The sequence below is a fragment of the Macaca nemestrina genome, chromosome 2 (assembly GCF_043159975.1).
Source record: "Macaca nemestrina isolate mMacNem1 chromosome 2, mMacNem.hap1, whole genome shotgun sequence".
NCBI lineage: Eukaryota > Metazoa > Chordata > Mammalia > Primates > Cercopithecidae > Macaca > Macaca nemestrina.
This window is the reverse complement of record NC_092126.1, coordinates 171204208-171217982: the sequence shown is the minus strand read 5'-3', so window position 1 is coordinate 171217982 and position 13775 is coordinate 171204208. Positions and strand designations below refer to the sequence as shown.

Below are 13775 nucleotides of genomic sequence, written 5' to 3'. Positions count from 1 at the left end.
AAAGAAATATTCCACAAATTCCTGCCTTCCAAGACATTATAATCTTTCATGGGACCTAAAACACATTTCCACACATTACTACAGTGAAAGGAAATGATAAATGAGAGGCACAGACCTTAAATGGCATACAAATTGGTAAAAGGGAGTGATCCCTTCCCTTCAGGTGATCATGAAAGGCTTTCGTAAGAACTTGGAAAATGAGCTGAGATTGAAAGGAGGGGTAGAATTTCCGTAGGTGGAGACAGATGAATGGGTGCTCTACAAGTGGCAAGAGCAGCATAGGCAGGGCTATGATGAAGATGTGGTTATGGCAAGTAAGGCCATTAGGCTAGAGTTGAGAGGCTCTATATGGAATGCAGAAACAATCTAGAAAGGTGGTGGGATCAAACTCTGGAAGATTTTGAGTGCTGGTTAACAAAGATGAGCCGAATATTGTGAGCACTGGGGATGCTATGCAAGAGAGTGGTGTTACGAAGGACATGAGGTAAATTAAATGTATTTGGCTGAAATGGACCAAAATGGGGAAACACTAAAGACAAAGAGTCCAATCATAGAATTTATTGGAATTATTTAGAAGGAAGATGATGATGGTGTGAGATGCTCATAGAAGCAATTGGAGGAAACACATGACAGAGTGGAATGTTGTGGAGAGACAAGAGTAGGAAGCAAAGAAAATTCTCTGGGATTTTCCATAAGGATCAAGAGCATTAATTAACAAACTGATAAAGAAGGGAGTGATAAGAAGGGTAGGTGAGTAGGAAACTAGGAGTTGAAATGTTCGGAAAAAAACTGACAAGGCCCTTCATGTCTCCTATTTAGCTCTTAGACTTTCTCTTTCACCACTTCATACTTCTGGTACTTTGTTCCATAAAACCCCCAGGGCACAGGAATTAGGAGGGAATGTTATTCCCTTTCCCCTAAAGTTGGGCTCTTTCCTCCACAAAATAGATAGACTGTTGATCCTAATCTCAGCCCCAACTTGATCCCTAGAATAGGCACCTTTATGCACTTTACAAACTATAGACTATCTTTAGTTGTCATGAATGACCCAAATATGGGATAGAGCTGAAATTGTAAAGTTACTTTTGTGTAACAGACTTTTGTATCGCAATTAATTATTAACTTCTGACCTTGCATCTGACCTTGGCTAAATTCATCTCTCGTATAGAAGTAGATTAGTTCCCATAAAGAAAGACTGAATTACACAAGACGGCTTCTCTTCCAAGGAAGGTAGACTCAATGCCTCAACATTTAATTTTATTATACATTATGTTAATATATTATATAAAGTAGTTAATAGCACTTATTTATTCAATAGTATATATCATTCTAGAATTAACATTTTGCAGATTTTCCTTATTTTTGTAATTTATTTTGCCTGTTTACAAAACAGTATTTGTTAAAATTTCAATATTTTGTCTCATTAATGTGAATTAATAATGCAATTATTTCTAGAAGGTGTTCATTCCATACATCCTTAATATAGGCTTCTCCAGGTTGATGAAGACAATGTTTGTGCTTTGCATATACTATATTCTTTAATTCATTTACAAAGAAATATTTAGTGAGCCCCTACCATGTTCCAGGTACCCTGACATCCATCATACAGAGCAAAGATGTTTAAGACACAGCCTCCATCCTGAAGGGGTTTATCAGCCAGTGCATGGATGGTCACAAGTAACTAGCACTGAGCTTGACGCTGTATTTGCAAAAGCGGAGTCCCTAACTCTGCCATCGATTTCTTCTATATTTCTATATTTCATAATTGAAGGTTGCTGCTATCACTAAAATGCTCTGCATTTTTTCATGGGGCTCCTGTAAGAAATTTTAAACTGACTTAAAGCATTTTAAAAGAATTTAAATGGGTTCTTTCATTGTGCTAATTTGGGGGAGTTGCAAGACACTCAAAAGTAAGCATATAAAGTAATAAATTAACGTTAAAAAGAACAGTTGTAAAATGTATGCATTCAAGTGAATGATGTCCATAAAGGAACTAAACTGTATGAGGGTGCATCTAGAGTTCAGCCATGCTACCATTGCAATAACCCTCTTTTGAAATTTTTCTTCCCAATAACCATAAGGGTCAATTTATGAGCAACGAAAGAAACTCCACCTTATTTCTTATAATTAAAGGGCGCTCTTTTTTGATCCAAATATATTTTTATTGTGGTAAAATACATATAACACAAAAATTACCATTTTAATCATTTAAAATGTACAATTAGATGGCATTTAAGATATTCACAATGTTGTGTAAACATGACTACGATCTAGATTCAGAACATATTCATCACCCCAAAAGGAAACCTTCTACCTATTAAGTAGTCATGCCACATTCTTTATTTCCTCAGCCCCTGGCAACCACCAATTTATTTTCTGTCTCTATGGATTTGCCTATTTTGGACATTTCATATAAACAGAATCACATCATATGTCAACTTTTGTGTACATCTTCTTTTACTTAGCATAATGCTTCTGAGGTTCATCAATGTTGTAACATACGTTAGTACTTCATTCCTTTTCATGACTGAATAATATTCCATGTGTGGATAAACTACATTTCCTTTATCCATTCATCAGTTGAACATTTAGGTTGTTTCCATCTTTTGGCTATTGTGAATAGTGCTGTGATAAACATTCACGCACAAGGATTTGTGTGAACAGATATTTTAACTTCATTTGAATATTTACCTAGGAATAGAATTACTGAGTACTGTGACAACTAGGTTTTATCTTTTGAAGAACTGTTAGACCACTTTCTAAAGTTACTGCACCATTTTACATTCTCATCAGCAATGGATGGGGTTTCTATTTCTTCACATCCTTGCTAACACTTCTTGTTTTCTATTTTTTTTTTTAATTCTAGTCATTCAATGGGTATGAAGTGGGTTTTCATTGTGGTTTTGATTTGCAAATCTCCAGTAACTAATGACATGGAGCATTTTTTTTCACATGTTTATTGGCCATTTATGTATTTTCTTTGATGAAATGTCTATTCAAGTCCTTTGCTCATTTTAAAATTAGGTTGCCAGTCTATTTGTTGTTGAATTTTAGTGTCTTTTGATGAACAAGTGTTTAATTTTTATGAAGTCCAATTTATCTATTTTTGGTGTTATTGTTGATTACGCTTTTGTAATCATATCTAAGAAAGCACTACTAAATCCAAGATCAGAAACATTTATCCCTATGTTTTCTCCTAAGAAACCAGAGTTTTATTGTTTTATATAATGTAGTTTTTATAGTTTTAGCTCTTCTACTTAAATCTCTGACATTTTGATTTCTTAAAATATGGTGTGAGATGAGGGTTCAAATTCATTCTTTTACATATGAATATCCAATTATCCTGGCACCATTTATTGAGACTATTCTTTACCCACTGAAAAATCTTGGCACCCTTATAAAAAATCAATTGACTACAGATATGTGGAGTTTATTCTGGACTCTGAATTCTATTTGCATTGATCTCTTTGTCTATCCATATGACAGTTCTACTGTGTTTTTTTTTTACTGTCATTTTGTAGTAAGTTTTGAAATAGGGAAGTCTTAGCTTCAATTTTGTTCTTTTTCAAGAGTGTTTTGGCAATTCTGGGTCTGTTGCAACTCACTGTGAATTTTAGGATCAGCTTTTTTATTTCTGCAATAGCAAGAAAAAGCTGTTAGGATTTTAGTGGAACCGCATTGAATCTGCAGATCACCTTGGGAAATACTGCTATCTTTGCAGTATTACATCTTTCAGTCCATGAATACAGAATGTCTTTGTATTTATTTACATATTCTTGAATTTCTTTCAGCCATGTTTTCTTTGTTCAGTGTACAACTCTTGTACCTCTTTGGTTAAATTTATTCTTAAATATTTTATTCTTTTTGATGCTATGGTAAATGGAACTGTTTCCTTAATTTTCTTTGTGGATTGTTTATTGCTAGTGTACAGAAATATCACTGATTTTTGTGTGTTGATCCTGTATCATGTGGAATTGCTAAATTCATGTATTAGCTTTAATAGTTTTAAATAAATTTTTAAGAATTTTTCTACATGTAAGTTCATGCCATCTGTGAATAAAGTTTTACTTCTTTTTTTCTAAGTTAGATACCTTTTATTTCCTGTTCTTGCCTATTTGCTCTGGCTAGAACTTGCAGTTTAATGTTAAATTGAAATGGCAAAAGCGAGAATCCACATCTTGTTCCTGCTCTTAGGGGGGAAAGCTCTAAGCCTTTCACCACTGAATATGATGTTGGCTATAAAATTTTTATAAACCAAATGTTTTTTACTCTCACTTACTCCCCTCTCTATGTATTTTTTCATGTTTTATTCAGCTTGGTTTCCCCCAGCTTAACTTCTATCTGTCCTTCCTCAGTTGTCAAAGCACATTAAAGGCCTCTGTCGGGGAACAGGGGAGAGAGATGAAGCTCTGAATATTCCCAGAAAATCATTAGGAAGCCAGGTTAGTTGTTTGCTGTTTTTCCTCTAAACAAACTGTGAACTATTAAGAAGTGTGTAACTGCTGAAGCACCACAAACATAAATTCAAGAAATTGTAATGAACAAAAGTAAAGAACAGAAAAATGGGAAAAAAAGAAAAGAAAAGAAAAGAAAAAAAACCAAAGACAAAGAATCACAGAGCTATTAGCACCTACAGGTATTCACTTTATAATTTTTTCGATATTTCAGTGGTCTACTTTTGGACTTATGAAATAAATTTTATAATCCCTAAAGTCAAAAACAATAACTTTTATTATCTATTTCTCTACTCTCCTCTATCTCACTCATCTCAAACACACACATACACATACATATGTACACACTGGCACATAACAATCTGTGACGTGTAGCAGATTTCACATGTGCTATGGGAATTGACTTTCTTTTTTTTTTTTTTTTTTTTTTTTTTTTGAGACGGAGTCTCGCTCTGTCGCCCAGGCTGGAGTGCAGTGGCCAGATCTCAGCTCACTGCAAGCTCCGCCTCCCGGGTTCACGCCATTCTCCTGCCTCAGCCTCCCGAGTAGCTGGGACCACAGGCGCCGCCACCTCGCCCGGCTAATTTTTTGTGTTTTTAGTAGAGACGGGGTTTCGCCGTGTTAGCCAGGATGGTCTCGATCTCCTGACCTTGTGATCCGCCCGTCTCGGCCTCCCAAAGTGCTGGGATTACAGGCTTGAGCCACCGCGCCCGGCCGGGAATTGACTTTCTAAATAATCACTTGAGAAACTGAATCCCCCTCTCCATGGAAACATTATGAGAAAAATATCAGATGGTCTAGATATTGAGAACTCACCTGTCACATAAAGAGTTGTTGAGTGGCTTTCAATGATAGCAGACAGAAAATTTGCAGAACAGCGGTATGACCCATTGTCACTAGGAAGCACTGGTTCAAAATGTAGAATAAAAAATGAAAGGTTCTTCTCTTGTTTCCAACTTGTGTGTCTACCTTCAAGTTTTACACATGTTGTTCCATTGAGCTTGCACCAAGTCACTTGAGGCCTGTGAGCACAGTATTTCACAGGGCATTCTAGTTTAAAGGGATCTCCTGCGAAGATGGAGTGATAGGATTGTCTCTTTATATAAAGCTGTACATCGCATGATTCTTTGCCTAAAAGATAAAAACAAAACTAAAATCAAATATGTTCTTCTGGAAGTACCATATATATGTGACTTCATTAGTTCTCAAGCATTATTTGGTAATTTTCAAAAACAATTCCCCAATTTCTAGTAATTAAGCCTCACTAGCAGAATGTCTCATACTTATTAGGCACATAATAAATATGTTTAAAAGGTGAAATAAATCATTTAATCCTCTGTCAGACCTCCGAGCCCAAGCTAAGCCATCATATCCCCAGTGACTTACATGTATACATCCAGATGGCCTGAAGCAACTGAAGATCCACAAAAGAAGTGAAAATAGTCTTAACTGATGACATTCCACCATTGTGATTTGTTTCTGCCCCACCCTAACTGATCAATGTACTTTGTAATCTCCCCCATCCTTAAGAAGGTTCTTTATAATCTCCCCCAACCTTAAAAAGGTTCTTTGTAATCTCCCCAACCTTGAGAATGTACTTTGTGAGATCACCCCTTGCCCCCAATTGCTCTTAACTCCACCGCCTATCCCAAAACCTATAAGAACTAATGATAATCCCACCACATTTTGCCGACTCTCTTTTTGGACTCGTCCCGCCTGCACCCAGGTGAAATAAACAGCCTTGTGGCTCACACAAAGCCGTTTGGTGATCTCTTCACACGGATACGTGAGACACTGTCTTAGTCTGTTTTCTGCTACTATAACCGAATACCTGAGATTGGATAATTTATGAATCATGGAAGTTTTACTTGGCTCATGGCTCTGTAGGCTGAGAAGTCCAAGAGCATGGTGCCAGCATCTAGCAGAGGCCTTTGTGCTGCATTATCTCATGACAGAAAGCAGAAGGTGGAAGGGAGCACACAAGACAGAGAAAAATGGGGACCAAAATTTATCCTTTTATCAGGCACCCACTCCCATGATAACTAATCTATTCCTACAATAAGGGCATTAATACATTCATAATCTACTGATGTCTTAAAGGTTCCATCTCATAATACTGTTACAATGGCAATAAAATTTCAATATGAATTTTGGAGGGGGCATTCAAACTATAGCATTCTGTCCCTGGTCCCCCAAAACTCATGTTCTTTTCACATACAAAATACATTCATTCCATCTCAATAGCCCCAAAAGTTTTAATTTATTCCAGAATCAACTCAAAATGCCAAATTCAGAGTCTTATCTAAATCAGATATAGGTAAGATTCAAGGCACAATTCACTGTGAAGCCTATTCCCTCCAACTATGATCCTGTGAAATCAAAACAAGTTATCTACTTCCAAAATACAGTAGTAGGACAGATATAAGATAGATATTCCCATTCCAAAAGGGAGAAATAGGCAAAAATGAGAAAGTAACAGGTCCCAAGTAAGTCCAAAACCCAATAGAGAAATAAAATGGCATTGCTGGCCTTGGTTGATGCTTCAGCACTCACAAGTTAGAGACTCCTGCTTGCGCTCTCCCAGGCTAATGCTTCAGGCTAATATCTCCACAGTTCTCAGGTCTCAGTGGAGGTCCACTCCCATGCCTCCACTAGGCACTGCCATGGGAGTGGACTCTTCCTGGGCCCTCAGGCTGTCCACAACATCCTTTGAAATCTACATGGAGGAAGTTGTGGCCCAAGCTTCTTGCATTCTGCTAGCTTGCACACTTAACAAGTGCTTGCCACCAAGGTTTACCAATTGCACCTTACGGAGTAGTGGGTTGAACTGCACCTGGGTTCACTTGAGCCATAGCCGGAGCAGCCAAGGAGCACTGTGCTGGTACTTTGTAATCTCCCCCACCCTTCTCTGGACTTCTCAGCCTACAGAGCCATGAGCCAAGTAAAACTTCCATGATTCATAAATTATCCAATCTCAGGTATTCGGTTATAGTAGCAGAAAACAGACTAAGACAGTGTCTCACGTATCCGTGTGAAGAGATCACCAAACGGCTTTGTGTGAGCCACAAGGCTGTTTATTTCACCTGGGTGCAGGCGGGACGAGTCCAAAAAGAGAGTCGGCAAAATGTGGTGGGATTATCATTAGTTCTTATAGGTTTTGGGATAGGCGGTGGAGTTAAGAGCAATTGGGGGCAAGGGGTGATCTCACAAAGTACATTCTCAAGGTTGGGGAGATTACAAAGAACCTTCTTAAGGTTGGGGGAGATTATAAAGAACCTTCTTAAGGGTGGAGGAGATTACAAAGTACATTGATTCAGAGAGCAGAAACCTGCGGCAGATCTGGGCAGCAAGCCTGTAAAAGGCACTCCAGTTTCCTCTGAAACCAATTTGCCCTCTGAGCTCTGAGCCTATGATGGGAGGGGCAGCCTCAAAGGCTTTGAAATGCCTTCAGGGCCTTTTTCCGCAACTTCTTGAATAGTACTACACTCCCTTCTATCCCTATTAATCGCTTTAACAATGGTCACTAGGCCACACCCTTAGTATTTTCTCCCAAACATGCCTTTTCACTTTTTATATGGCTAGGCAGTGAGTTTTCCAAGTCTTTCTATTCTGCTTCTCTTTTAATTATAAATTCCATGTTTAAGTCATTTTTTCCCCTCCTGCCTCTTACTGTAAGCAGTTAAAAGTAGCCACACAGCAGCCTAAATGCTTTGAGGCTTAGATATTTCTTCCACCAGATATCCTAAATTATTGCTCTTAATTTCTGCTTTCCGTAAAGTCCTAAGACATAGATACACTTCCACCAAGTTCTTAGGAACTGTATGACAAGGACGGCCTTTACTCCAGTTTCCAATGGCTTGTTCTTCATTTCCCTTTAGTTTTGCACTTTGTGTTGATTTGTATTTTTTTTATTTTCCAGTAAAGTTAAGGCTAAGCACATGATCCTAAAAGTATTTTCTTTTAAATTATTTTTTCTCCACTCTTACAGTTCTTTCTTAGCCTTTATTTCTATGTTTTGAACTACCCCCCCCTTAGCAATATGTCTAATCCATCTCCTTCATTTATTTATTTCACTCATTTTCATGCATTCTTCTGAATAGATTTACAGTATCATACATCATAATGACATAAGCGTAACAGAGATTATAGCCAAAACTCTCTTTTAAATACAAAGACAGGTAAAGGCCTTGCCTGTGATCACACAGCTTGTCAGATGTTGAACCAAGGAGCAACTTTTGACCCTGAGTTTCACATACATGTCTATCCAGAACAAGGTTTCACCTCATTTCTACACCCTCCTTGCCAGCATAAATATTCTCATTGTATCTATTTTCTTACACCTAATATAGCTTTCACTCACATCCTACTTAAAAACCTTTCCTGCTCACATCTTATTAATCTCTGCTCAGATTAATACAAACTTGATTGAGTTTCCAGGAATCAGAGTGAGAAAAAGGACCTGCAGAAAACTTTTAGAACCTCTTAATATTTACTTACTTTTAACTGCTCTGAGACCTCAAACAAGTTCACTTTAAGACTTCCTAATTCAGTTGCTTCCAAAAGTTCAGAACTAAAATGAAACCAAACTGAAAGGTAAGTTATAAGGATGAGGTTTTCAAAAAAATGAAGAGAAAGGGTAGAATATTTTACCAAAAGGAAGTGTACCTGAATGTGGTTAGACTTACAACACAAAAGTAAGAAGGCCAGAGGCAGAAAGGTCAAGTGAAACTCTTGTTTCCAGAAGCCCGTTCCTCTCCCTGAAATTAACAGACTCCCTCAGCCTCCTAACTTCCCTTTTAATTTTCTTGGATAAGTCAATAACAGTTTATGGAGCCTATAAGTCTGTGCTAGAGTTATGAAAAACAATGAGATGGTTATAGACAAAGATCTTTTACCCTCAAAGAGTTTACCATTTAATTGGTAAGGCGGGAGTATCTAACAATGAGGGCACCTTTCTTTTCTTTTCCTTTCTTTTCCCTTCTTTTCCTTTCTTTTCTTTTCTTTCTTTCTTTTTTTTTTTTTTTTTTTTTGAGACAGAGTTTCACTCTTGTTGCACAGGCTGGAATGCAATGGCACGATCTCGGCTCACCGCAATCTCTGCCTCCCGGGTTCAAGTGATTATCCTGCCTTAGCCTCCTGAGTAACTAGGATTACAGGCATGAGCCATCAGGCCCAGCTAATTTTGTATTTTTAGTAAAGATAGGGTTTCTTCATGTTGGTCAGGCTAGTCTTGAACTCCCAACATCAGGTGATCAGCTCATCTTGGCCTCCCAAAGTGCTGGGATTACAGGCGTGAGCCACCACATCGGCCAGAGGACACCTTTCTAGAATAAATTTACTATATACCACTCTTTGTTCTTTCAGTTTACTGAGCTGAAAGCAAGGCTTGAGGGTCCTTGCATGCTGGTTGTTAGGAAGCCTAGGAATGAATCGGACAGGATGTCTGCATTTGTGGAGCTTGCCTTCTAATGGGAAATAAAAAAGAATGACAATTGGGAGAGTGTTATATAACACTGTAAAGAGGTACAAACAAGGCTGGGCATGGTGGCTCATGCCTGTAATCCTAGCACTTTGGGAGGCTGTGGCAGGTGGATCACCTGAGGTCAGGAGTTTAAGACCAGCCTGACCAACATGGTGAAACACCATCTTTACTAAAAATACAAAAATTAGCCAGGTGTGGTGGTGCATGCCTGTAATCCCAGCTACTCAGGAGGTTGAGGCAGGAGAACTGCTTGAACCAGGGAGTTGGATGTTGCAGTGAGCCAAGATCATGCCATCCAGCCTGGGCAATGGAGTGAGACTCTAAAAAAACAAAAAAACAAACCAGAGGTACAAACAAGTTTGCATGGGTCTGCAGAAGGTTAACTTCAGCTGGAACAAAGCTTCATGGAAGGGCAATACTTGAGCTGAACCTCGGTAAATGAGTAGCCCTTTGGCAATCAGAGCAGTGCATGGGACAGGGGAGGTATTTTAAGAGTGAGGAAATGGAACGGAAAAGTCTTAGAGACCAGGAATCTCATGATAGATTTAGATCATTGATACACAACTAGATCATGGTTTTCTGACATGATGACATGGAGACCACCGGTTGTTTCAGAACAAATGGAATAAGCATTAGGCAGGAGTTTAAACTTTGCTTATCCACCATGAAAAAATACAATGCCTAATTTTGGGGGATATTCATAAAGGACATGGAAATAGCTAAAAATGAGACTATTCCTTTGAACATGTCTGTTTCAAATGCTAACACATTGAGCGAATTTGAAGATAGTCCCCCAGTTTTGCTGGTCCTCAGTTTCTTCAAAATAAGATGAAAGCGTTGAGCTGTAAAAGTAAGAAAGTTCTCACTCACCACCCCCTGACCACACTAACACACACAACTTCACCTTCCTCAATGTGTGACTGAAACTATGAAATCACTTTTAGCCTGCAATTTCTATTTCTATCACAATATATTACCTTTCTATTTAGCCACAGGGCTATCACTTGATGTTAGTGGCGCAATTAGACATCACTTCAAGATCTGTCTTTCGTGACTGTATGCTCCGGAGCAGTGCACAAAGTGGGTTAGGGCTGGAGAAAAGAGCCAGCTTTCTGAGTTGGTGACGTCACTGATTCACAACGGGATTATGGAAACATTGCAGTTCCTAAATATTCTTATCAGCAGGATAATGACCATTCACAATCATACCGACTGGCACAGGAATTTTTCTTGAATGGAGGAATGAACCGATGATGAATGCAGGCTTGCAAATAGGCATTAAAATCAAGAGGACTCTCTCTGGGCACAAACAAGGTATTATAATACTTCCTATCTCTCAGAGGCTAACACTGATGTTTATAGTGTAAAAATGACCACTGAGACAAATAGCACAATTCTTTTTTTTTTTTTAATTTATATATTTTTTGAGATGGAGTCTCACTCTTGCCCAGGCTGGAGTATAGTGACACAATTTCGGCTCACTGCAGCCTGCGCCTCCCGGGTTCAAGCGATTCTCCTGCCTCAGCCTCTCAGGTGGCTGGGATTACAGGCGCCCACAACCATGTCCAGCTAATTTTTGTATTTTTAGTAGAAACGGGGTTTCGCCATGTTAGCCAGGCTGGTCTCGAACTCCTGACCTCAGGTGATCCACCCACCTCTGCTCCCAAAGTGCTGAGATTATAGGCGTGAGCCGCCGGGCCCCGTCGACACAATTCTAATTGTCCATCTGACAAGCTTGTTAACACTCCTTTTCGCCTGTTCTGAATTATGAATATCCATCATATGATACTCAGGACACACAAAGCTATCCCCCAAAAGTTTGTCTTATCAAATAAATATTTCCTAAAGAGGAATAACTATGACAGTTGCTTTTGGCTGTTACTCAACTTCCAACGATCAGTTATTTTATCTCATTTTTTATTTATTTATTTTTTTGAGATGGAGTTTTGCTCTTGTTGCCCAGGCTGGAGTGCAATGGCGCGATCTCCTCTCACTGCAACCTCCACCTCCCGGTTTCAAGCAGTTCTCCTGCCTCAGCCTCCCAAATAGTGGGAGCTATCAGTTATTTTTATTCTTGCTCTTATTATCTCTGCTGTTTTTCTCAAGCATTCATGTCTGATGATAGGAAATTTTCAATGCTAAACATAATTAAAATAAATACATGCAGTAAAAGAATAAAAACTTCTGGCCCAGCGTGGTGGCTCAAGCCTGTGGTCCCAGCACCTTGGGAGGCCAAGGCGGGCAGATCCCAAAGTCAGGAGATCGAGACCATCCTGGCCAACACGGTGAAACCCGTCTCTACTAAAAATACAAAAAATCAGCCGGGCGTGGTGGTGGGCACCTGTAGTCCCAGCTACTGGGAGGCTGAGGCAGGAGAATGACGTGAACCCGGGAGGCGGAGCTTGCAGTGAGCCAAGATCGCGCCACTGCACTCCAGCCTGGGCGACAGAGCGAGACTCTGTCTCAACAAACAAACAAACAAACAAAAAATAAAAACTTCTACTTCCCTCCAGGCTCTTGTATAATGAAATATCCCTTGTTAAGTCACTATAGGTTTAGGAATTCTTTCATTTTAAAAATTTTTATCAAAACCACTAGTGGTATGGATATTCCACGTTCAGGTGGTACCGATTATATTTTATTTTAGGTCCAGAGTACATCATTTTGAGCAACCCCTTTCTCTATACATAAAAATATTTTCAGAAATAATCATGAGATGAAACAAGTAATAAAATGGCCAGAAAAGAAATATAGATAATGAACATTGTCTTGTGTTGAACTTCATGTATAAAACCATGCAAATTAAAAAATGTTTAAAAAAATATTAAAATACAAAAAAGGAAAAATGCACAGGTAATTATTCAATCATTTTTATATCCACCTAAACAGTATGAACTTTGATTCTTTAGTTATAGTCTGATATAAGTTTATATAAATAATTGTCCAATAACTAATCAATGAGTTGTATTAAAAATGCAATTCTACAAAGATACAATTTAGGTAACTACTAAATTGTAACACTAAAGTTTTATTTTCTTGATTTCTTCTTTAGTTTTAAAACAATATTTTAAAAATACATTTCAATTGTAAAAATATTAATCAATCTAACATTTCATGCATGAAATAAAGTTGCCAAGCCGAAAATGGTATACATCACAATTTGTACCCTTTTCACTGTTTTAAATTTTAAACACAAATAAAAATTCAAGACGTTTGCACCAAATGACAAAAATGAAACAGCTCCTGTGCTGCTTCTTTGTCTCAGCATTCTCTGTGGTATTGTTGTTTATTTAAAACTGAATGTTGAAAGACTGGAGTATGTAGTACCACCGAGACTGGGGGCACAAAGTGTCCCTGGAGGAAACTGGAGAGATCCTGGACATTATAAATTTACTATCAAAATGAACACAAGTAGCTGAATTGTATACCTCCAAGACCAGCTCTATAACTGGGAAGTTCTCTGAGTTAACTTGCAAGTAGAATGCAAAGTTTGTCAAAAGATATATACTACAACTGTGCTAATTTGAAGTTTACATATATATTATAAAACTCAACAGTAACCACAGTATTTAGAACTTAGACCAAAAATATTTGAAGGGTAAATATTTCACCTCTGACGTGGTTCATATTTGCTAGTATATAGTGATAATTAAAAGGAAACCGGCTGGGCGCAGTGGCTCATGCCTTAATCCCAGCACTTTGGGAGGCCAGGATGGGTGGATCACCTGAGGTGAGGAGTTCAAGACCAGCCTAACCAATATGGAGAAATCCTGTCTCTATAAAGAAATACAAAAGTAGCTGGGCGTGGTGGCGCACTCCTGTAATCCCAGCTACTCAAG

General features: G+C 38.3%; 1 protein-coding gene across 3 annotated transcripts in view; it reads right to left on the bottom strand.

Annotated features, from left to right (window-relative positions):
* The window catches only part of LOC105470400 (B and T lymphocyte associated), a 43537-nt gene that overhangs the window by 18058 nt on the left and 11704 nt on the right, over nucleotides 1–13775 (bottom strand). For all 3 annotated transcript variants that reach the window (XM_011722361.3, XM_011722362.3, XM_011722363.3), the window contains one exon: nucleotides 5271–5585. In XM_011722361.3, the coding sequence (XP_011720663.1) occupies nucleotides 5271–5585 (315 nt within the window). The remainder of the gene's footprint in view (nucleotides 1–5270; nucleotides 5586–13775) is intronic.